A 23,514-nucleotide genomic window follows, 5' to 3' on the forward strand; every position below is an offset into this window, starting at 1 on the left:
GCTATCCCAGATCTCACTATGCAGACCAGCTGGCCTGGGACTCACTGAGATCTGCCTGCCTCAGCCTCTGTCCCCTGCTGGGGTTAGAGGCATATGCTACTGTGCCCAGATTGTTTAAGGACTCTAGATATTTGACAAGTCAGAGAAAGTTTCTTCCCGGCATTATGAAAGTCCTGAAGCCACCCACAGTCTCCTAAGTGATGTGGCTTGGTCAGAATGCTCAGTGACAGTATCCTACTGTTAATGGTGGGTTTTAGTATACTCTCTTCTGTTGTATTATCAAGATCAAGATCACCTCATGGTGCCCAACATTGCCTCTTTCCTTTTCAAGAAAAAGCCGACAGCACTTACGGAAAGCAACATTATTGTGCTTTTCTAGAGGTTGTTGTTTTTGGTTTTGTTTTTACATTGGAAACATAAATATCCATATGTAATGAGTAAGTGTAGACCCAGCCCATTGAATCAAGGCTGTGTTAACTTAGCAATTCTAAGATTTCTGAAGATTCTGTATGCAGTGCTGTTTGTTCTGACCGCAGACACCAGAAATCCCACAGGAAGTTGTGCCTCTGAGTGTTGTGGTTTTCAGTTTCCTGTTCCTTTGCATTAGATCAGAAAGAACTCTGCACACAAAGGGAAATCTTTGGTTGAACTTTCTTGTAACTCTCAATGAGATTCTCTGAATTATGTGCATTTCTTCCTTTTAAATTAAAATCCTTGAGAATTATAGCCACGCCCATCTGTAATCATTAATGTCCTGGTATAATTTGCTCATTTTTGATGTTCACTGGCTAAACTCTTGTTAACATTAAGGGTGTGTCTCTGAGATTATGCTATAAGCTCTCTACTCCACACTGAAGCCCCCCATAAACTAGGGAAGCACCTTCCCCCCAAGTCAGACGAACTTTAGGGATGGAGATAGATAGAAGAACAAAAGTGTTCTTCTTTAAAATGATTTTTAAAATGTTTTTGTTTTTGGGTTTTATGGATTTGGTTTTTTCTAGACAGGGTTTCTCTGTATAGCCCTGTCTGTCCTGGAACTCACTCTGTAGACCAGATTGGCCTCGAACTCAGAAATCCGCCTGCCAGTGCCTCCCTGGGTGCTGGGATTAAAGGTGTGCCCCACCACTGCCCGGCCTTTTAAATGTATTTTTGTTAGGAAAAAATTAATAGTTTTCATTATGGTACCTGCACCCTCATTTCTATAAATGATGGGACCCTTTCCTTGCTACTTGGAGAAGATACACAAATAGAGTTTGGTTTAGATATTAAGAATAACTATTCAACTTACCTAGTGTAGCATTCACTTCAATTTAGATAATTTAATTCAGTTACTCAAAATACCACTGGAAATTTTAAGAAAAGTTACATTATTTGGAAAATTTTAATTGACATACTTTTTAAAGCAAAGTATTCTGAAAGCGAAATGATTTTCCTTGATTTCAATTTCCTTTCTTTAAGTCATGGCAAAGATAAGACCAATCAGGTATGTAAGAGGTAGACAGGTTGCAGTGATCTAATAGTTATCTTGCATAATGGAAGACTTGATAAACTGATTGACCAATGAGAAAAGGGAAGGAGTAGGTGCATCATACAACTTCCTAGAGTTGCCTGCCTCTAGGAAGGTTTGCAGAGTGCATCCCTTATTAAATAGTAATGCACTGATGTGAAAGTCCTTCAGGAACCATTTCTCAGCCATGGCATACAACAGATAATGCTGTTTTCTCATAGGATAAATCTAATCACCCCCTTTAAGAGAACACAGGTCATTGCCTGTGAAACAATCACATCACAACTAAAACAGAACAACAAAAAGGACTTTAACTGTTTTCCTGCATGCCAGGAAATAGGGTTTGGTTTGCTTGATGTTCTTTTCAGCTAGCTTAGAGTTGCAAAATACTTGACTTTGAAACCTTAATTGATGTTTACGTTTCATATATGGATATTTCCAAGTTAGAATTAGGTTTAATTTGGTCATGTAGTTGAATTCCCAAGAGAAAACAATAGTCTAAAACCTATGTCTCCCCTCTTCCTTGTGTGGCTACTGTAGCACTATACTAAGTACTTTAAGGACGTTATTTAATGTTACTAAATTTTTCTAATATTCCTGAAGAGCTTTGCAGTATACAGAATGTAAATTAATGAAGCTCGAAATAGTTTCCTACTTACTTTTTTTTCTGTTCAGCAAGGCCTAAGTTTGCACAGTGGCCTATTGAACTTGTTGAATTCCGCCTGTACTTACATCCTTTTCTGGTTTAGAAAGGCAGGCAGTCTGATTTGTCTCTTCAGGGGCCAATAATTTCAGCAGACTTGATAGCCCAAAATATTCGACTGAGATCCCTGTCTAGAGAGGCAGGAGAAGGGGGCTGGGATTATCTCTGGGTGCTTGTTCATCTCGGTGTCCAGATCTGTACCTGGTTTATTTAAGGCAGTCGGTTTGTTCTGAGCCTTCTAGAACGCTTCTGTTGTGCTTTAAACAAAAACGTGTCTATCTATCTCCAACGGGGTAACAATGCCGACAGATATGACGACAGTTGTGACCATTGTTACTCGTGAGGCTAAAGAAACCACAGTTGGGTGGCTATTGGCCTGGCCGACCTCTCTTATCATACTCTTGCGTGGGGCTGATCTGCGGTGGCTGGCTGAGGAGAGAGGAGACAAGTCTCTGTAGGGAGTCAAAAAGCTTTAGTACACAGGGGTTTGGGATTCTCGGGGGCGAGGGGGGGGGGGTGGGCGCGAATTCTGCCAGATCTATGATAAAAACAAACAGGATGGATCGCGCGGCAGCGGAAACCGCCTAGCAAGTTACTTGGGTAGCTGAGCTTTTCCTTCCGCGCGGGGGTCGGACCCGGCCTGGCCCCGCCCCTCGCGGAGGCCCCGCCCCCGCCGGCTGGGCATGCTCAGTGGCCCGGTCCGGCAGGTTTTGCGTGGCCGCCTGAGTTGCCCGCGACGGCTCTGCCCGCCGACGGCACATCTCTCGGCGGCCGCTCGTTCCGGGGAAGTTACGTGCGGGAGCTGGCTTTTGAGGAGACGCCCGAGGACGGAGAGGAAAGCCGGAGGCCCGGGCACTGCGGAGCGGCGAGCCGGCCGAGGGCGGCGGAGGCCGAGCAGGCGGCCGGGTGTGCCCCGCGGAGAAGCCCGGGCGGGGCGGACGCTTCCCGGACTTTTGTCCCACTTGAATCCCCTCCCCGTGGGCCGGGCCTTTCCGGCCTCCTCCGCCCCTGCCTCGATCGTCCCCGGGAGATGTTTATGCGGACGGTGGCGTGAGGAGCGGGCGGGCCGGCGGCGCGGAGTTTCGGGTCCGAGGAGCTTCGCGCGGCGCGGAGAGAGACAAGATGTCCGCCAGGGCCGCGGCCGCTAAGGTGAGAACCTCACCGCCAGCCGGGCGGCGGGCTGGGCGGTGGGAGGCGGCGGGGGAGGGGGGACCTCGCCCCGCCCTCCCCGCAGGCGGCAGCCGGGGGGCGACTACGGCGGGGCGGGGAGGGAAGGCAGAAGGGCGGGCTGGGGGTGCGCCTGCCGCCCGGGCAGGTGCACGACTGCCGGTGCCTGGCTCCGGCTCGCGCTGGGAGGCGACGTGCAACAGGTCCCGCGCCTGGAAAGTCGCCCCGGGTGAGGATTCGCAGGTCCCGGGAGCGTGTCCGCGGAGACCCGGGGGTGTCACCTGCAGCAGGAGGGTGGGTAGCCGGGGCTGCCGCTGGAGGAGTGGTTGGTACCCGATGAAACCCTATAGTTTCGATCTGATGTCACCCGCTGCGGTATGCGCAGTGGCAGCGATAAAGCTTGGAGACAGCAAAACACTCAGCTCTAGAGTAGCTAGGGGTTATTTTGAGGTTTATTATTTATGTGAGGCCCACAGAAGAAGGAAAGTTTTTAGCACTTTAATTTCAACTCAAAAGTAGCACAAAGTGTTCCTACACATGGACAGTAAGATGGGCTAAAATCCAAAAGAGCCCGGTGAATTCTGCACAAAACAACTTGCCTGTCCACTTTCCCGTGTGCTTCTTGACAATGAGTTATGTTATTATTACATTAGGCTAACTTAAAGATGAAATAGAATCCTCCTTTTGTACGTTTTAATTAAAAGAAAAAATCCTAACGTGCTTGCTCTTTCAATGACGCGCGTACAATGTGATGAGTGAGAAAAATCAACCCGTTACTCAAACAACTTAAAACAGGCGGTGATTTTATGTGGTTTTCTATTTGGAATACTTAATCATAACCTTTGAGAATAGATGGAAAGTCCTGAATTCCTGACAGGACCTTGTTTTTTTTTTTTTTTTTTTTTTGGCAGATAGTTACCTGTTAGGTTTAGTATAGAGTGTTTTAAGGAATAGCTTATTTCTCCTGTAGAAATAATTCAGTTTGTAGCTTTTTTGAGCATACATTGATGAAAGATCTAAAAGAAAGACTGGGTCTAAAAACTAGAATCAATGCAACATTTGTTACTTATAAAATATAAATCATGATATTTACCTTTGCTGGGACTTCCTTTCCTGGGAAGGAAGGCTTTGTTGCCATATTATCCAGAATGTCACTTTGTTTCAAAGTGTGAGCTCTGGTACTTGTTATTCAAGACAACACACTTGCAAAGTGTTATTATAGGAGAAGTGTTTCCAATAGCTTGGTGTGGCAAGGTGATTTAGAAGGTGTGCTTTTACACATAAATTATGGTATTGAGATCTTATGGCAAATAAAAACACCTCTGTAGTTAAGTATTTGTGTGCTTAACTGGGAACTGAAGGGTTATTTTCTTGGATGCAATTTTACAGAAAGCTAGGCCCACCGTAAATGAGCTGGTAAATGCAGTGCTAACCAGTTGCTTCCTTCCCTAAGTCACATTTTCCGGGAACCAAAAAATGCTTAAGAGCTGCTTTGTGAGTGTATCTAGGCTGGTTTTGTTTCTCTTGCCCCTGTTAAAAATACCGACACTCAGTTTGCAGCCGGCTCTTCAGTTTGGCCCAGCAGTTGTAGAACTTTTCATTCTCCAGCTTTGTAAGGTTGAGTAGTTTTCACCATGCTGCTCCAGTCGATGCTGCCTTTTGGATGGAGATGTTTGGCTTGTTTCCAGGATATTGTTACTGCAATGAGTCTAATTTATATAACTGTATTTACATTTTTGTATCTGTACACCTGCTACTGTATGTCAGAGTATTAAAAGTGAAACTCCTATGCCAAAGAGTGCATTTCAAATTGTGACATACACAAAATCTTCCTCCAAAGTCTATACCTAAGAGGAAACACAGCCAATTTGGTGAGTTGGCCTGAATCCTCATGAGAGACAGAAATCCAAGGCAGTGCCATGAAGCTCTGTGGCTGACGAGAGTCAGAATTTACCCATGGTCCCGGAATTGGTGATTGAGTGCAGCCACTTCTGAGTAGAATTCCAGTGTGGTGTTATAGAACGCATGATAGCTTGATAAGATGTTTATCTTACCACCTATATGAATGGGAGGAGAAAGTCCTTTCAAAAAACCCAATTTATTATAAATTCAGAGTAGTTTAAAATAGAGAATGGAGTCACATAGCCAGAAATACATATTTATGGGCAGTTAGTGATTGTGATCAACATTTAATATGAGCTGAGATTAATCTGTGGGGGTAATTCATTTGATTCTCATAGTAACGCTATGAAGTGGAAACAGAAAGCTTGGGTTAGGCACTTTTAAGGCCCGCAAAAGGGAAAACTGAATATATGCCAAATTAAGTATAGATTATTGGGAAAGAATCCCTTAGTCAGTAAATAAAACTACAAAGGGTGTATCCTGTTGTAAAAATGTTTTTCTGCTTCATATGAGAAACAACAATAAAATCCTGATGACTCTTGGAGTTATTTCTTGTGGTGTCTGACCGGGGTACATGCTGTGTGGTGACGGTGACCAGTGGCAGTCAGATGACAGTTTTGTGGCTTTGGTCAGGCTTTCGACCATGAGTCACAAGCATCTTTATTGACTAACCATCTTTCCTTCCCCGCCCCTCATGAAGGTTTGAGTGTTTGAAAAAAATAATTGACAAAACATGAGAAAAAAGTGCAGGGAGGCACACAGGCACGCGTACACACGCACATGCATACAGGCACACGCATGCACGTATGCGTATACAGGCTGGTGGTTGAAAATCTGTTGATGAGATTGAGTAAATAAGGAAAAGGCCTTATGTGTACAACGTGCATCCGAATTTGCAATGTTTGTTTACTAGCCTACCTGATAACAGTTACTCAAAAGCTGAAAACAGAAGTTTGGGGATGGTTTTCTGACTTACCGTGTAATTGCTTAATTATGTAAGGAAATGGTATTAGTAATTACTAGGAACATTTTCATTGGCTGAACCACAAAAAGTAGTTGAAGGAAGTTACTGTGACTTCTGGATTTTCAAGTTGTATTACTTTGGAGGAAACAGTACAAATTTTGATTGTGTCCTCCTGGCCTATTTTCTTGTTTGACTGTGTAGTGAAATGTTTGTGTCTGAGAAACAGTTTTGTTTTTCCTAGTGGCTATGTCTGAAATTATAGTGTAGATGGACATAAAAATGATTTACACTTTTCTTTTTGAAACCATTGCTATTTATTGTAAGGATTCTCAGGAATCAAGTGAGGTACAGTGGATTTTTTTTTTCAAGAGCTGACCATGTTTTAACCTAAGAACTATGGAAAATAGCTAAGCTAATGAACAAAACTAATTACTACATCAGTGTTTACAGGTAGGGATTGTTTGTTGAGTGTTAATTGGTAGTTAACTGATGAGTATTTGCTTCATGTGCTTCACATTTTACTTGAAGTAAAAACTCATTTGAGACTTAAGATTTTCACCTTCCTGTGTCCACCGACATGTATGACATTGTCCTAGTGACGCTTCCCCACCTGCTTTGCTTGGTTCATACAGTAGTTTCCGCCACAATGTATTTTAGGCACAGACTTTTAAGGATGTTGGTGTGTTCAGCATTAAAGCTTTAATTCGTGTAATTTGGCCCGTAGTCCTCATTACATATGTAGCTTTTACATTTATTGTGGGGTATCTTCATAGCTTATTGAAAGAATGCCGTTTTCCCTAAAAGATGTTTTTATGGTTGGAGCTTGTACAAAGTGAATTTTTATTTCAGATTTGAGGAAGACTTAATGTTTGCTCTTCTTGCTGTGGTGGTCGTGTCAGCCTGACTCACCAATAGTTAAGAATCTTGAAGTAGTCTGTGGCTTTTAGAGCTGTGATGGATATTTAGAGTACTGTAGTTGCTTTTTTATTTAATCCTAGAAGTGGTGTTCTGCTCTGACTTACCTGCTGTTTAATCCTTTTCTTTTTAGAGACCTAGTATAAGCTCAGTTCAGTTGTTAAGAATAAATCAGAATAAATAAAATAGATCATAGTTCTGTTAGGGAAATGTTTTTAAGGAAAAAAAATTAAATCCTTGTTTTTGGTCTTTTAAAATAATAGACTTGATGAAATTGTTGGAAATGTCATTTTCTTTCTTGATCTAGCTGTGATGTGTCTAATAATTTAGTTTCCTGAAAGACAGGAGGCCAGCTTTAAACTCCCATGCTGTCCATCCTCAAGTGCTCAGCTGTAGAGCATCCCAGGCCTGCAGAGTCTGCCTTCACATTCTCTGCCAAGTCCCCACTCAGCAGCCTAGTGACTGGTGACAAGCATGGGGCAGGGAGGTAGGGGAGGAGCAGCACTGCTAACTAACCTGTTAAGAGTTTATCAAATGTCAAATAAAAATTAAAAGACAACTTTTATTTAGAATGATTTTCATGAAATTTTTGACTGGAATGTTTTTGTTTCAACTCTGAACTTTGAAAGGCAATATTAAAAAAAAAACTTGTAAGTTTGGCAATATTTAATCTGGTGGAAAGAGATAAAGACATTAGGATAGGATAGTTTACCAAATTTCAAACAATCCATCTTGCTGTTTCTGAATAGCATTTTCCTTGTAAGCTCCAATAAAAATAGGCCTTTTGCTATCTTTGACCTAGAGTACTGCTTAATTTATTTATTGCAGAGAAGAGTGGCTTCAGGTTGCTCCTTTATGGGCCAACCAGGCGCTTTATTTCCATTTCTTCTTAAGCAGATAAATTCTTAATAATGAGTGAGAAGAGAAGCTTGGTAGGTATGAAGGGAATGAGTCAGGAGTTTGATTTTATAACTTGAGAGTGGATAGAATAATTGGGTTCTGAAGGTTTGGCTGTACAGTTCAAGATAAAGCAGTGTCAAACTTTGTACCATGAAACGCACCATTGGTGTGGTATGAGCAGGGCTTGAGCTGTTGTATTTGTAATATATCATACTAAGTCTTAACTGTGGTGAAAGTTAAGTAGATTTTGTCACGTGTGCATTTTTAGTTCTCTGTAAGAACAAGGTGTTTTTGTGCTGACAGAATACTGGGAGATAAATTGACACACAGAAAGGTCAAAGTAAAGGTGATATTTTCTATTGATAGTTTGTATCGGGTTGCTAAAACCTGTTTTGTTTTGTTTTTTTTATAGAGTAAATTGCTAAGATAAAAATTTCCATTTTCAGCAGGGAGGCAGAGGCATGCAGGTTTTTGTGAGTTTGAGGCCAGCCTGGTCTACAGAATCGGTTCAGGACAGCCAAGGCTATACAGAGATCATGTGTCAGAAATAAAAAAAAATCATTTTCTCCTTAGTTATTTCAGGAGATTTTACTGTTTTGATATTGGTGCTAGTGTTAAGGTTTTTGTTATGAGTATTGTTTCCAGAATTCAGTTGTTGAATTCAGTTCTTCCTTTGTCTCCCCTTCCCACTGCTGAGTACTGCTGTTACTAGTTTAAGCTACTACCATCAACTTCTAAAATAGTTTCAGATAACTGAATATATGTTAAATTTACAAGTAAATCTAATAATCCTAGAATTTAGAAGGATCCCAAGAATGACTAATTAATGTTAACACTGAGTACATTTTGTTTTAGTTCTGTGGTCTTTAGAAGTTTATTGTTTTAGTATGCAGCGGCTCTATAGGATAATGATCAGTTTTAAAACTTGTAATTCATTACATAGAAACCAGAGAGTTTTGGGCTGAGCATATCTCTTTCTTGGTACAGAGCTTGCTTGTCCATCGTGTACAAGAGCCAGTGCTCAATCCCTAGTACTGCATACGTGCATGCCTATGATACTAGCTCTGGGGACGTGGAGGCCTGAGAATCAGTAGCTCAAGGCTATCCTCACCTGCCTTTCTTACTAGCTAAGGAATTCCAGACTATCTTGCTTGTAACCTTAGCAGTAAGGACCCTAGGCAGGCAAATCTGGCCATCCAGCCTTGCCTAAATAGCCATTTTTTTTTTTGTTGTTGTTTTTTGGTTTTTGTTTTGTTTCTTTTTTTTGTTGTTCTTGTTTTGGTTTTTTTGTTTTGTTTTGTTTTATTATTTTTTTGTTTTTTACCTTAATAGAGACACCATCTCAAGGCAATAATGATAGAGTAATGGTAAAGGAAGATAGCTGATGTCCTGCTCAGGCCTCTACATACTTAGCACGCCAGAATGCTCGAGTCCATGCACCACATACAGATAGAAGTTTAAAATCAGTCTAGGCGACACAGTGACACCTTGCTGCATGTAGAGAAGAAAAAGGCTACACCGGCATAGGAGTGGAGGTGCGTCCCTGCAGTCTGAGTACTTAGGAGGGTAATATAGGGGAACAGTGTTTAGCCCTAGTAGCCACACAGAAAGTTTTAGAGCTCTGTTGGTTGGATGCAGAAGTGGTAAGATTATAAAGAAGGGGAGAGAAACATGGACTTTTAGGATGCAGTTACAGTTACATTCACAGTAAATAAACAGCACAAGGGCTGGAGAGATTGCTTGGTGGTTAAGAACACCTTTTGCACCTGAAGGGGCCCAGATTTGATTCCTAGCACCCACTTGGTGGCCAGTCATCTACAACAGTTCTAGAGGATTTGATGCCCTCTTCTGACCTCTGGACACCAAGCATGCTTGCAGTGCACACACATATAGGCAAGACACTCACAGAAAATGAATAAATCTAAAACCAAACCAAAACAACCCCCCCCCCCCCAAACAATAACAGTGCTCTACTATGGGTTTTTGTTTGTTTTGGGGTGGGTGGGGAGTAGGGCTAAGGAGTTAGCTGAATTACATCTACACAGTTTCTAGGTTTTCCTCTGTTAACTTTAAAGCATTAAGTCTGGATAAATCTGTGGAAGTGTTTTATGCAGATTTGATATCTGTTAGAAACATAAGGTAATTAGAATTTACTCATGTGCAGCTCTGTGATTGTATTGGCATGGGAGGTAGGCTCTGTGTTTCCTGTTACTATTTATGTTAGGGAGGGTCTAACATGTTGTAAAACACCCCAACAGTCTGGATTGTAAAACTTAGTGAACAGACACTTGCTGTACATCCATTACTACTAGGCATGTGGTGAGATGCGAGCCAGACCACTAAGTGTGTCTCTGTCTCTTAGTGTCTGTGTCCTGGTGAGTGTTGTGACAGTGAGAGCAGATCCTGAGTGTGATGGTAAGTGCTGTCCTGCATGTGCCATTGCTGGGCCACAATCTCCTACCCCAAAGACCATGTCTGTCTCACCTTCTATGGTACTTTCCTCTATAATTTTATTACTTACTTTTGCATCCTACCACAAATCTCTAAAATTTTACATGCAGCTGCTTTGGCAAAATACAGTGATCCTCTTATATCAGCCTCCCAAGTGCTTGCCTTCAGGCGGGCTCCTCCACTCCTACCCTGGTGTGGCCAGCTTTCTTCTCCACATGCAGCAAGGTGTCACTGTGTATTCCAGGCTGACCTCAAACTTGTTATGTAGCCCAGACAGGTTTTGAACTCAGTTCCTCTTCCTCAGCTTCCTGGGTGTAGGGATTACAAGGATGTGCCACTGTACCTCCACAGACTTGCCTTATTTATTGACTTTGAGGGAGAAAAAAGTAGTTAAGTTGTAGTTTTGTACTTGTTGAATATTGTGCAAAAAGAATTATCTGGCCGGGCGGTGGTGGTGCACGCCTGTAATCCCAGCACTATGGGTGGCAGAGGTAGGCGGATTTCTGAGCTCAAGGCTAGCCTGGTCTACAGAGTGAGTTCCAGGACAGCCAGGGCTACACAGAGAAACCCTGTCTTGAAAAAAACCAAATTCAAAAAACCAAAAGAAAAAAAAATTACCTGAACAAATTTTCCAGTTATTTGGGTTTTAACGGTTCTGTGAAAGCCACTTATGGTTAGTTTTAATTTGGAGAATACTTTATGATTAAATCTTAAATTCATAATGGCTGTTTCTTTACTCTGATAAGACTATTGAAATCTCCAGTCAACAGAAATATGTGTTATAGACAAAAACATGTAAGCACAAATCTTTTTTTTTCCCCCCTGAGACAGGGTTTCTCTGTGTAGCCCTGGCTGTCCTAGAACTCACTGTGTAACCCATGCTGGCCTCGAACTCAGAAATCTTCCTGCCTCTGCCTCCCAAGTGCTAGGATTAAAGGCGTGCGCCGCCGCCACCACCACCTGACACAAATCTGTCTTTTAAAATACAACTTTTTAAAGTACATCTTTTTCAGTATATCATAGAAAAGGAGTTTCAAAGACTTATTTAATTGTACTGGAGTATTTAATCAAACAAAAATATACTGATGCTGTATTGCCTATAATACTGGAAATGAGTGGCCATTGGCAGTAGAGTCTGCATTGATTCTGAGTGCTCACTCACGGGTCCTGAGCTTAGTGTTTCAGAGATGTGTTATTTGTGTTTGTTTTTTAAAGATTTATTTATTTATTTATTTATTGTTTATGAGTACACTGTAACTGTATTCAGACACATCAGAAGAAGGCATCTGATCCCATTACAGATGGCTGTGAGCCACCAAGTGGTTGGCGGCTGGGAGTTGAACTCAGGACCTCTGGAAGAATAGTCAGTCCTCTTAACCGCCGAGCCAGCTCTCTCCAGCCTGTGCTATTTGATCCTTAAAATTCTGTTAGGTACTACTATTCTCCTTTACAGGGAAAGATCCAGAGTTAATTCATTTGCTGTGGCCAGATCTGATTATAACTGAAATATGTGTACATTTAAATATTCTTGTCTTCTAAATGAGCATCAGACGAACCAGCTCTGTGTTGGGTGAGTCTGAGACTGGACAAGTAGCATGAGTCATGTGAGCTGGAGGCGAGCTGCTGTGAAGGAGACAGCTACCGGAGCTCCGGCTGGCTCCGTCCCTGGGTTTCCAGTTTTTCAAAACCGGTTGTAATTTTGTTATATTGACAAATACTTGACTTAAAACTAGATAGCTCAATTACTTTTCTTACTTTCTTTTTGTAAAACTTAATATTAATATGTAAAAGTGCATAAAGAAAATACATAAAGTGAATACCATGTAAACACCATGTACCTATTACCAGGCCAGATTCTGTACAGATAAGGAGTTAAAAAAGCATAGTCACTGAATAATTGTCAGGGTTTTTTAGTTTCTGTGTTTAGGGTCTAGGTTTTGAATTGTGGGGTGTCTATCTACCATTAGCTGCTGTTTCACTTGTTTAATAATAGCTGTATAAGGCTTTAGATAGTTTAATATCATAGTAAAGTGTTACAGGGTTACTTGAATGACCTCGTCTTTATCTTTTTGTTTGCTCTCTGTTGATGAACTTTGCTTTCCTTTTCTCACTTATTAAAGCTGTGTGTGTGTGTGTGTGTGTGTGTGTGTGTGGTTGCTCACAGAGACCAGGCGAGGGTATCAGATCTCGTAGAGCTGAAGTTACAAGTGGTTGTGAGCTACTCGATATGGGTGTTGGGAGCCAAACTCCAGTCCTTTGAAAGAGCTGTAAGGATGTTTACTTAACCTTCCAGGCATCTCTTCAGCCTTTCTCCAGTGCGACCATGTACTTCTGCCAGCTTTCTCTTTGCTTCTCTCAGGGAGCTGGTTTTCTTTCTAGGTAGTACTTATTTAAGCCCATGATTATGTATCAAGCTCTGAAGTGTTTGAATCATCTGTGTCTCCCACTAGAGAAGCATGGTCATATTGATTGTGACTGGCTATTGCAGAGTGTAATATAGTATCAGTATCACAGGATTAATCAATTCAGATCATTTTGAATGAATTGAGACACTTCCTGCTAGGGATGGATGGGCTCTTGATTAGGCTATTTCCTTTACCTGGGATGCCTCCCCTCTGGCACTGGTTTCCTTCTTCCTGCAGAAATTGTACTGATCAGAACCCAGCAGTGGGAAGACCCAGCTATGCATCATTCCACCACTTGAAGCTGCCATTTGACGGCTAACTTATTTTACATTGTTATATTGTATTAGATAATCTTTTAAAGTGCTCCTGTAAGATACTTGCTAAGACTTCCTTTACTTTTTGTGTTTCTGAAAAGGCAGCTGCCGAAGTAACTGGCTCAGAGAAATTTTCTTCTTCTTTTTTTTTAAATTAGATTTATTTATTTATTATATGTAAGTACACTGTAGCTATTTTCACACACACTAGAAGAAGAAGTCAGATATCATTATGGATGGTTGTGGGCCACCATGTGGTGTCTGGGATTTGAACTCAGGACCTCTGGAAGAACAGTCAGTGCTATTAACCGATGAGCCAACTCTCCAGCTCTCGCTCTGGTCTCCCTTGCTTGACCTTCTGAAGAGCAGACAGTGCTCTTAACCACTGAACCATCTCTCCAGTCCCCAAAGGGAAATTTTCTTAATGCTAGCAGGATCATGGTAGCAGCACGTTAGGTTCACGTCTTCTCATATTAATGATTTCAAGTTCTTTTTTAAGTAGAAAACATTTCAAGTGGAAATTATGATGAATTTTTGATGTTATCCTCATTTTAGTACAGATACCAATTTATGAGCCTAGTACCCATAACATTTCTTTGTAAGATCTTTCCTTCCCTCTCCCCTCCCCTTCTCACCCTCCCACATGGGTCTCATGTAGCCCAGGTTGGTCCTAAACTCTGCATGTACCTTGAACTCTTGTTCTTCATGCCTCCCTGAAATCAAAGGCTTAGGTTGCCACACCTGGCTTTATAAGTCATACCAGAGTCTAAGGTTTTTGTAGTTTTTTTAGATCTTTCTTTCCTTTCTTCTCCCCCTCTTCCTCTTCTTTTTCTTCCTCTTCCTCCTCCCACCTCCTCTTGCTTTTTCTCCTTTTCCCCCTCCCTCCCTCTTTCTGAGGGCTTGCCTAGATTTAATTTACTAGGTGTCCCCAGATGATGCTGTTTAAATTTTATTTTTTTGTAATTTATTTGTTGGTGTAGCTAAGAAAAACTTCCTTTCATGTACTGTTTGGTTATCCATTGTTACTGTTTTTAAGAAAAACAGAATAAACAGTAACAAAAGAAAATGTACCAGTTTTTCAAAGTACTGTAATGAATTGTTCCAATCTTTTAAAAAAGACAGATAGACAAATGTAAATTGTATATTATGTATATTTGTTTTACTTTTACCAATTCCATTCCAGCTTTTATCATCAAATTACTTTATTTTGAAGTTTTAAAAAAATTTTGGCATACTTTTTGTTTTTCTCCATTAATTGATTTATTCATTTTACATCTGATTGCTGCCCCCTCATACAGTCCCTCCCTCATCCCCTTCTCTTCATCCCACCCTCCCATATCCCCCCACCCTGGCACATCAAACTCTGTAGGATTAGGTGCATCGTCTCCCACTGAGGCCAGATGAGGCAGTCCAGTTAGGGGAATGGACTCCACAGACAGGTGACAGCTTTGGGGACAGCCTCTGCTCCAGTTGTTGGATCCACATGAAATATTTTGAAGTTTTTTTAAACAGAACATTAAATCATAATAATCATAATCATAAGTGTATATAAGTTAATTTTCAAATTGAATCTTGCCAGTATCTAGTTTCTTCCAACTTCTGTGCCCATGTACAAGGGTGACTTCTAACTGGGTAAACTATTGCTGTCTGCTTAACTTAAAATTCATGTTATTTGTAGGTTAGAATGTGTGTGTGTGTGTGTGTGTTCACTTTGACAATTCTAAAGCCAGCCCTTTTCCTATAAATATATAAATATGCTTTCTTTTTACAAAGTTGGCATTTTTCACTTTTCTATGTGATTTTCTTTAAACCTAAACTCTGAAACACTGTACTCACAGAGTTGCTGACTCCCTACAGTGTCAGTGCTCCCACACATTTGTAACTTGTTTGTTACATCTCTGCCCACTTGTTACATGATTTCTATTTTGTAGTCACTGTATGCTTATTAATAATTACTTGGATTCTTACATTTAATGAGGTGGATTTTGTTGTTTGTTTTTTCTTCTTGTATTTGTGAGTTTTGTTGAGTCCCTGGCTGCTCTGGGAGTCTCTTGAGAGCCTCACAGTGTTAAACTTCAGATTGATCTTCTTGTGCTGCCTCTTGGCATCTCTGTTTGGAGAACTGAAGTGATTCCCGTAGATCATTGCCACTGTTTGCCATCTGCTAGCTTTGAACACACATTCTGTTCCCCGTCTCTGAACTTTACTTGTAGAACAGTGGTTACAGTATGACATGGTGTATTTGAAAAGTCACAGGTCAAGGTCTATCCCTGTATTCTTAGTTCCTCACTCAGTCTCACCCCAAAAAGGAGTGCTCTGTTCTACTTTAGATAGAATAAAAGCCAACAACAAAAATAAATCAGAAACAAAACAAAAAAAACAAACCAAAAAACCCCCAAAACTTTAGTGCTCCAGGGAAACTGGGACTGGGTTAAGGAACAGAGTTGCTCCCAGAAAAAGCAGGAGTACTTGATTTACCTAATGGAGGACTGGGAGCCATGCAGAACAGTTCAGGGTGCTTTAACAGTAATTTTCTAGGCATATACTTATTACTTAAGGATCTAACATTTCTAAAACTCATAGAAATGTTGTTCTTTTGTGATGTTAGATGATAAAGAATATTGGTCTCAGATTAGGAGATATCAGCTCTTGTGTCTTGGTGTACTCTTGGGACAGTAAAGAGTGTTTTGTATTGCTATGTTGGTTTTCATGCATTCACACTGGCAACTGTTCAGGTCCACTTGGTCTTTCCTTTTGTAGAGTAGTTGTAGTCTGTAGGATCATCTCAGTCCTTTGTAAATAGATGTTGGTTTCAGTTCTACAGTCTTGTTGATTGATTGCTTTTTGATCCAGATCTACTCTATCTAGGTCTCAGTCTTGATCTTAAACATGTAAACCCTGGGTGCCTCAGTTTATGCATGTCTGAGACCACATTTGTAGCTGTACTTTCAGAGCTGCCTTGTGTTTTGTTTTGATTTTTCTCTGTATAGTGCTGGCTGTCCAGGAACTTACTCTGTAGACCAGGCTGTCCTGGAACTCAGAGATATATCTGCCTGCCTCTGCTTCCCCAGTGTTAAGATTAAAGGTATGTACCACTTCTGGCCTAGCCAGAGCTCCCTCCTCCTCATAGTAACTTTCCTTTAGATGATCTCTCTGCCTTAATTGGTCTTCCATTTACAGTCTTCAGAATGAATTCTGATTGCACTGTTTTAGTTTAAAGTTCTCAACAGCACATCACAACACATGTCATGTACTAGTCAGCCAGAGGAAAATGAGTTTTCCTGTCAGTTCAGCTCTCCAGTCTTTCTCCCATTTGATTTGTAAATGATCTAAAGGATGATGAAATCGCCTAGAATTAGGATCTAGAGTTGGCAGGAAGCCCTTCAGATTTGGTGATCTGAGTAGTGTATTTGCCAGCTGGAGCTTAGAACAAAGAAACCATGCAAACTCTTGGCAGATTCTGAAATACAGCTTTTTGCTTCTTTAGAAATTATGATTCTAGTCAGTTGATGCAGACTTTTAGAAGTGTGTGCAAAACTAATACAGCAACCATGAATTGCAGTCACTTTTGGTGCTAATTATTGAATTTGTAATCTATTCTTTAGTACACTTTAAAATAGACCTTTAGAACTGGGAAGACCTTTTTCCTTGAGATAATTTAGTCTAATTTCCTGATCTTATAGGTGAGGGAAACTAAGATTTTAACACCTTGGGTGCTGGTCTTATTTCTAGGCTAGCTCATTTTCTGTGTATCTTGCATAGTTAACAGAGAATACAGAAGCAGAATCATCATGCTTAGCGGATTGATGTCCTGTTTCCTAGTTTCCTACAAGCCTAGATAGTTTTAGAATGGGATGATGATGGTTTAACAGAGGCACTTAATGTGGATCTCACAGTGATTCATTTTAAAGAGATAAGTTTATAGCATGAAAATTCAGTTTGCACTTAAATTTATTTGCATAGCAGTAGATGAGCATTATAAGGCAGTACAAAAAGACTAACAGTCAGAGTAAACCTCCCCAACCCAGCTTCTGTTTCTCTACAGAATCTTGTGTCGTAGCTATTCTTCCAGAGAATGTCCACCCTATTCTAAAGGGTCTAGTTCATACTCAGTCATTGTCATAATTTAATAAACAAAGCCTTTAAAACACAAAGTCCAACTAAAAGCAAATATTTGAAACTTTCAGTAACAGTGGAATGTGAATGTAGTGTAAAATATGTTGCCAATTTATTAGAGTAGAAAAAGAACAAAAGATAAAACACCTGATGAGAAATACCACCTACAGTCCCTTCATTTCAGGGTGATTATCGTGAATCTTTTTCTTATCCTTTCAACTTCCTCTTCTCTTTGGCTTAAACAAAATTAGATTTTTGACAATACCCAAGCTGTTCTATAATCTGCTTTTCTTTGCCCAACAATGTAAATTTATGTGGTCATCACAAACTTGTGGAGAACCACACACTTGTCATAAGATAGTAACCAAGGAAGTACCAGTTATCAGATCACGTACAGGTTGGACTGATGGGGAAAGGTATTAAGCAGTCTGTGAAGCACTGTTACTAGTTAGCAAAGGGAATCCAGAACAAACCAGTTTTGAGCTATGCAAGCAGTTCTCATTGTTAATGTCAGCTGGGATTGCACAGACTGGCAGTTATTGCAGACGCCTTATTATGTGTGTTTTAGTGAGCTATGGATGTTTAGTGCATCTGCTCATCATTGTCAGTGTTGCACATGGATGGAGGAGGCTTTGTGCAGTTTTGTGTGTGCGCGTGAGAGAGAGAGAGAGAGAGAGACTGACTGTGGGTCTTTCTGTTTTAAAATCTGGTCAATTTTTGTTAAAACACAAAACAGTTTGTTTCTAGCAAGCCTCATTAAAAGAAAGTTTAGCTGCTCATCATTGGCAGGTTGAAACAAAAGCTGGTGAAGTCAGCAGTTCTTATCTATGGGAGTGAACACAGAGGTCCTTTCTCTCTCTTCCCTTAGTTATTTGGGAGGAAAGTCAATCTAGTTGCTTTGAATTTAGGGAAGCAGGCTTTCTTTATGGGAGTTCATTTTCTAAAGTGGCATTAATCTTCAATTAAAGTTACTGTGGGAAAAGAGAACTAGGCCTCTGGCACCTTGTTGCAGATAGTCTTGTGATGCTATTGATAACTATGTAACAGAGACAGATCTCACTCGTGAAAGACACACTTAACAGTAATAACTGGTGAAGGGTGATGTGAATATGCCACCGACTTCACCACACTGAAAATAGTCTTTTTCTTTTTAAGAAAGAAATGCATATTAGGCATCCCAATTTATTAAAAAGTAGTGTTAAGAGGGACTACATTACTTTAAATTACCAAGCGAAGTTAACCCAAATTCGAAGGAAATTTGTTTTTGAATTTTTAGTGTTGAGCTTTCAGATCATCTTCTTACCTCCATGAGAGACTAAAGGTAGGAGATGAAATGCTACCCTGTGGTTTGGCTAGGATCTACACTGAAACTTGTATTGATTGTTTATGGTTTATGGGGGATTGGGGCCTTGAGATTTTTTAATGTTTTTGTAGATGTATGTTTATGATATGTGTTACATAAAAGCTTTTTTCTATATGGCTATACATGAAGTTAGAGGAAGTGATTCTGACATAAAACTGAAACTGGATAGAGTCGTGACTTTAAACTATCAGATGGTCTAGATCCTTTTCTGGAACGAGTATTTACAAATACTGAGTTCAGAGGTATTTTACCTTTTCTTGCTATGTGCAACATGAAAAATGCTCTTAAATGTCCACTTTAAAACTGTTGGCAACTTTTATTCTTGTCTGCTTGCTGTTAAGCATAAAGTTGCTGAATTTGCTGTCTTTAACTTGATTTCGCTGTGTTAAGTGTAGAGTGGCATCTGTCCAAATTAAGTTAAAACAGGGTTCCTGTGTGTGGTTTCCTATCTCTTAAAACAAAAACAAACAACCCTTTCATAGTTATTAAGTGGTTTCTGAATACTTTTAATATTAACAGTGCAAGTCTTGGTATTTTATGAACTGTTTCCAGGATGCTTTCTTTTACTTTATTAAATGCTTATTTTTTCTTTTAAAGGTAAATGCTTTGTTTTCTTTTCCTTTATCAGAGCACAGCAATGGAGGAAACAGCTATATGGGAACAGCACACAGTGACGCTTCACAGGGTGAGTTTCTGCTGCAGTAAATAATCTGTGTTATAATTCAGGATACTGGCAGCTTTGAAAACAATAGAGGAAAGCCAGCTGTCAGGAAGCCAAAAGAAAGGGGAAATTTTTTCTATATTCTTTTGTTTAAAATTAGATTTATAATAAATTCTTTATTAAGGTCAGTAGTAAGCATGATTACTTTTTCACATATCCTTTGGTTATTTCTTGTATATTTGCTATTTTTAACCTCTAAAATTAAGTGATTAGTTGCTTGGGATTTTGAATAAAAGACATTAAATTATAAACTGGTTGTATATACATGTTTGTATGCTTGGGGTTTAATATTAAGTTATGTTCCTTCTAAAATCTTGAAAGAGGGCTTAGGACAAGCTCATTTGATAGCATGCTTAGTTGTAGTATGCAGGAAGCCCTCTTCCATCCCTAGAATCACATTAAACTCTCATCTGTGAAACCCTAGCAGTCAGAAGTTTGAAATCATCCTTAGCTATGGCATGTATGTTGTGGGGAGGGCACATTCTTTAAAAGATAATTGTTCATTTGAAGCATTGTACAGCCTGAGCATTGTAGATGGCCAGGGAAGATTTTGTTTTGTTTTGGTTCTTTTTGGTTTATTTTTTATTTTTATTTATTTTTATTTATTTATTTATTTTTTGAGACAGGGTTTCTCTCTGAAGCCCTGGCTGTCCTGGAACTCACTCTGTAGACCAGGCTGGCCTCGAACTCAGAAATCCACCTGCCTCTGCCTCCCAAGTGCTGGGATTAAAGGCATGCGCCACCATGGCCAGCGCCAGGAAAGATTCTTAGAAAACATAGTGGAAAGAAGAGCTTTGGAGTCAGATTGGTCTGGATTTTAATTCTACTTTTGCTTTTCTGTTGCTTTAGAAATGGGTAAGAAATCCAACCTCTGTTGTAAACCATAGTGTTTATGTATTTAAAATTAGGCTACGAGCTGGAGATGAGGCTCAGGAAGAGACTGCTGGTTCTTTAAGACTCAAGTTAGTTCATGGCACCATGTTTGGTTGCTCCATCTCCAAAGACTGGGATAGCTTCTGCTGGCCTCTGCAGCACCCTCACACACACATAAAAATAAGAACGTTAAAATAATTAGCTGAGTGTCCTGTAGCACAGCTCAGCCTGGTTTACATAAGAAGTTGCAGGGCTATGTAGAAAAACCTTGTCTCAAAAATAAACTTTAAATAAAGTACTATAGGGCTAATAACACCAATTCATGCTTTTTCTGTTCAAGTATGGTTCCTTAAATTTACCTTTTTTCTTCTTTTTAGCAGCACTGACTCTACTGATGACTCTCCTACTTAGAGAGTCTTTAAATAAATGGCATATGCTTACAGTTGACAAGTGGAGGTGGGAAAATCATGTTCCTGAACACTTACTCCTGATTATCTCATGAGGATTTGAATCTGCACATTGTGATAGTCAGTTAGTTATTGATAGAAAGTGTGTTCAGGCAGGATATGGTTGGCCTTTTCCTGTCCCACTAAATGAAGAAATCGTTTTAATAATACCCATCCTAACTTTTAATTTGTAAAGCTGAAATAGCTTCCTGTTTTCATTGTGCTTGATAGGTAGCATCTCTGCATCAGTCTCTATGATATATAAAATAATTGTATACTTTGTGTCTTTGATTGTTTGATTGTGATATAATATGTTAGTAGCATTTTATGTATTACATTTATTTTTCTTAATACCTTTATCATTTTTATTGGTATAATTTATATAAGAGTAAAAGGCATCTAGTATAGTTCTGAGCTTTGACATAGTTACATAACTAATATCCCACTTAACATGCAGAATGACTCCATTACCTTAAAACTTTTTTCAAACCTCTTTGTGGTCAGCTCTATCCCCTTACTCTCTGCATTGAGCCACTGAACTGTCTTTTTGAACTTTGACTATTTCCGGGATGTCTTATAATAAATGGATTTGTGCAATAAGTAACTTTTTAAGACTGACTTCATATGCTTAGATGAATGCATTTGAGAGTTCTCTATAATGTTTCTTGTGTTGATATCTCTTTCCTGCTTATTACTAAATTCTACTCCATTGTATGAACATATACTAGCTTACTCATCCTGTAGTTGATGGCACATTTAGTTTGTTTGCAGTTTTTGTTGATTATGAATAAATCTGCATTAGTATACAGTTTATGAACATAACTATTTCCATTGGTAAATATTAGGAACAGAATGGCAGTGGGTTTTATGCTAGCAGTTACTTTGATTGGGCATGACTGATTGGATGTGCACCAGCAACGTATGAGCCAGTCTTCTCCACATCTCTGGATACTGATGGTTAACTAGTCTAATAGATGTCTAGTAGCATCTCATTTTAACTCTTTTAGTTTGTTGTTCTGTACATTAATGCTGAGCACCTTGTGATGATCAGTCTTTATTGCCAAGTTGACTGGATTTTGAATCATCTAAGAGACAAAATGAGGCATATCTGAGGATATGTTTAACTGAGGAGGGAAGACCTTATTATTTCTGTAGTCCTGAGACTTAATAAAAAGGAGGCATCGTATGGAGTACATGGTCTCTCTCCAATTCCTGACTGAAAAGACTAATGACTGCATTATACTCCGATCACCATGCAATTTCTACTATGTTAGACTGTATCCTTCCTTATACCATAAACTAAAATAAGTCAATCCTCCTTCTCTTAAGCTGATTATTGTCAGATATTTTGCCACAGCTATAGATAACTAATACACACTTGCATTCTCTTCAGTGCCCCAGTGATTCTGGGGGTTGAGCCCAGTGACTGCTGAACCACACAGCCAGTCATATTGAATGTGTTTTGATGTGCTTGTCATCTACATTTCTTTTTTTGATTAAGTGTTACTGTACTTTCTATTTCTGTGGTAAACACCAGGACCAAAACCAACTTGGGAGGAAAGAGCTTATATGTTCTGATAACACATAGTTCATCCGGTACTCAGAGGCAGGAACCTAGAACCTGCAACAGGTACCACAGAGGAATGCTGTTTCTGTGACTCCTTCAACTTGTTGTTACTGAGACAGAGTTTCTCTGGGTAGCCCTGGAACTCTGTAGCACAGGCTGGCCTCAAACTCAGAGAGATCCATCTGCCTCTGCCTTTGGAGTGCTGGAATTAAAGGCGTGTGCAACCACTATTCACCTTGCTCGGTCTAGGTCAGCCCTCCCTAGAGCTGGGTACTTCCACAATCAACTGGTAATCAAGAGAATACCCCACAGACTGCCTACAGGCCAGTATCAAATATGACTTGAAAGGTTTTATTTTTGTTTTTTTTTTTTATTCCATGGATTGCTATTTTGTTTACTAAGGTCTTCGGTACACAGAAGTTGGAGTTTTAAGAGTTCTTTTTGCATTCTGGACACAGGTTCATGATCAAGTATTGCTTGATATTTTCCCCTGCCCTGTAGTTGTTCTCTGCTTTCTGGTCATGTTTTTGTTTTCATCAGTCATGTATTTTTTTGGTTTTGAATTTCAGAAATCTTTGCCAACCTTGAAGTAAAAGGCTTTCTATGTGTGCTTTTTTTCTAGAAGTTGTATGTGGGTTAACTTTTGAATTGTGATAAATAAGATAGTTTTTTTAATATGGATGTCTTACCATTTTGAGCAACCATTTTGTTGAAAACCATTTGGTTTCGCCACTTAGTTGCCTTTCTACATTTAGCAGATGTGATCACCATGCATGTGTGCATCTCTAGTTTTTACTCCTCAGTCTTCCTTATTAAGCCAGTGTCTCCTTTTTACCAGTTACCTTTGCCGTGATTGGACAGCTCTTTTCATTTTGATGGAACCACACTCAGGGTCTCATTCAAGTCAGGAACTCCCATGACAAGCTATATCACCCTTCTCTTTTATATTAAGTATACAGTTATGAATAACTTAGCAAAGGTTGCTTTTACTGATTGCCAATTTCACCATTACATGATTTTGCAAGATTATTATTAAAGTGGTGTGTCTGTCTGTTTGTCCTGTCTGTCTGTCTGTCTGTCTGTAAAAAATAACAAGGACTTGAATTTGGGAGGGTTGGAAGAGGGAAGAATGGAAATGTCAAGACATACTCATGTATGATAATCTAAGACAAATGTTTTCAATTAAAATTGCCTAAATAA

The 23,514-nt window shown here is 39.9% G+C and overlaps 1 protein-coding gene across 5 annotated transcripts in view; it reads left to right on the plus strand.

Annotated features, from left to right (window-relative positions):
• The first annotated feature begins 2,897 nt into the window (after positions 1-2,897).
• Tjp1 (tight junction protein 1) overlaps positions 2,898-23,514 on the plus strand; it is a 76,413-nt gene continuing 55,796 nt past the window's right edge. For all 5 annotated transcript variants that reach the window (XM_052161305.1, XM_052161310.1, XM_052161319.1 and 2 more), the window contains exons 1-2: positions 2,898-3,359; positions 19,336-19,392. In XM_052161305.1, coding sequence (XP_052017265.1) covers positions 3,333-3,359; positions 19,336-19,392 — 84 coding nt within the window. In that variant the 5' untranslated portion in view covers positions 2,898-3,332. The remainder of the gene's footprint in view (positions 3,360-19,335; positions 19,393-23,514) is intronic.

Source organism: Apodemus sylvaticus, chromosome 1 (genome assembly GCF_947179515.1).
Source record: "Apodemus sylvaticus chromosome 1, mApoSyl1.1, whole genome shotgun sequence".
Classification (NCBI taxonomy): domain Eukaryota; kingdom Metazoa; phylum Chordata; class Mammalia; order Rodentia; family Muridae; genus Apodemus; species Apodemus sylvaticus.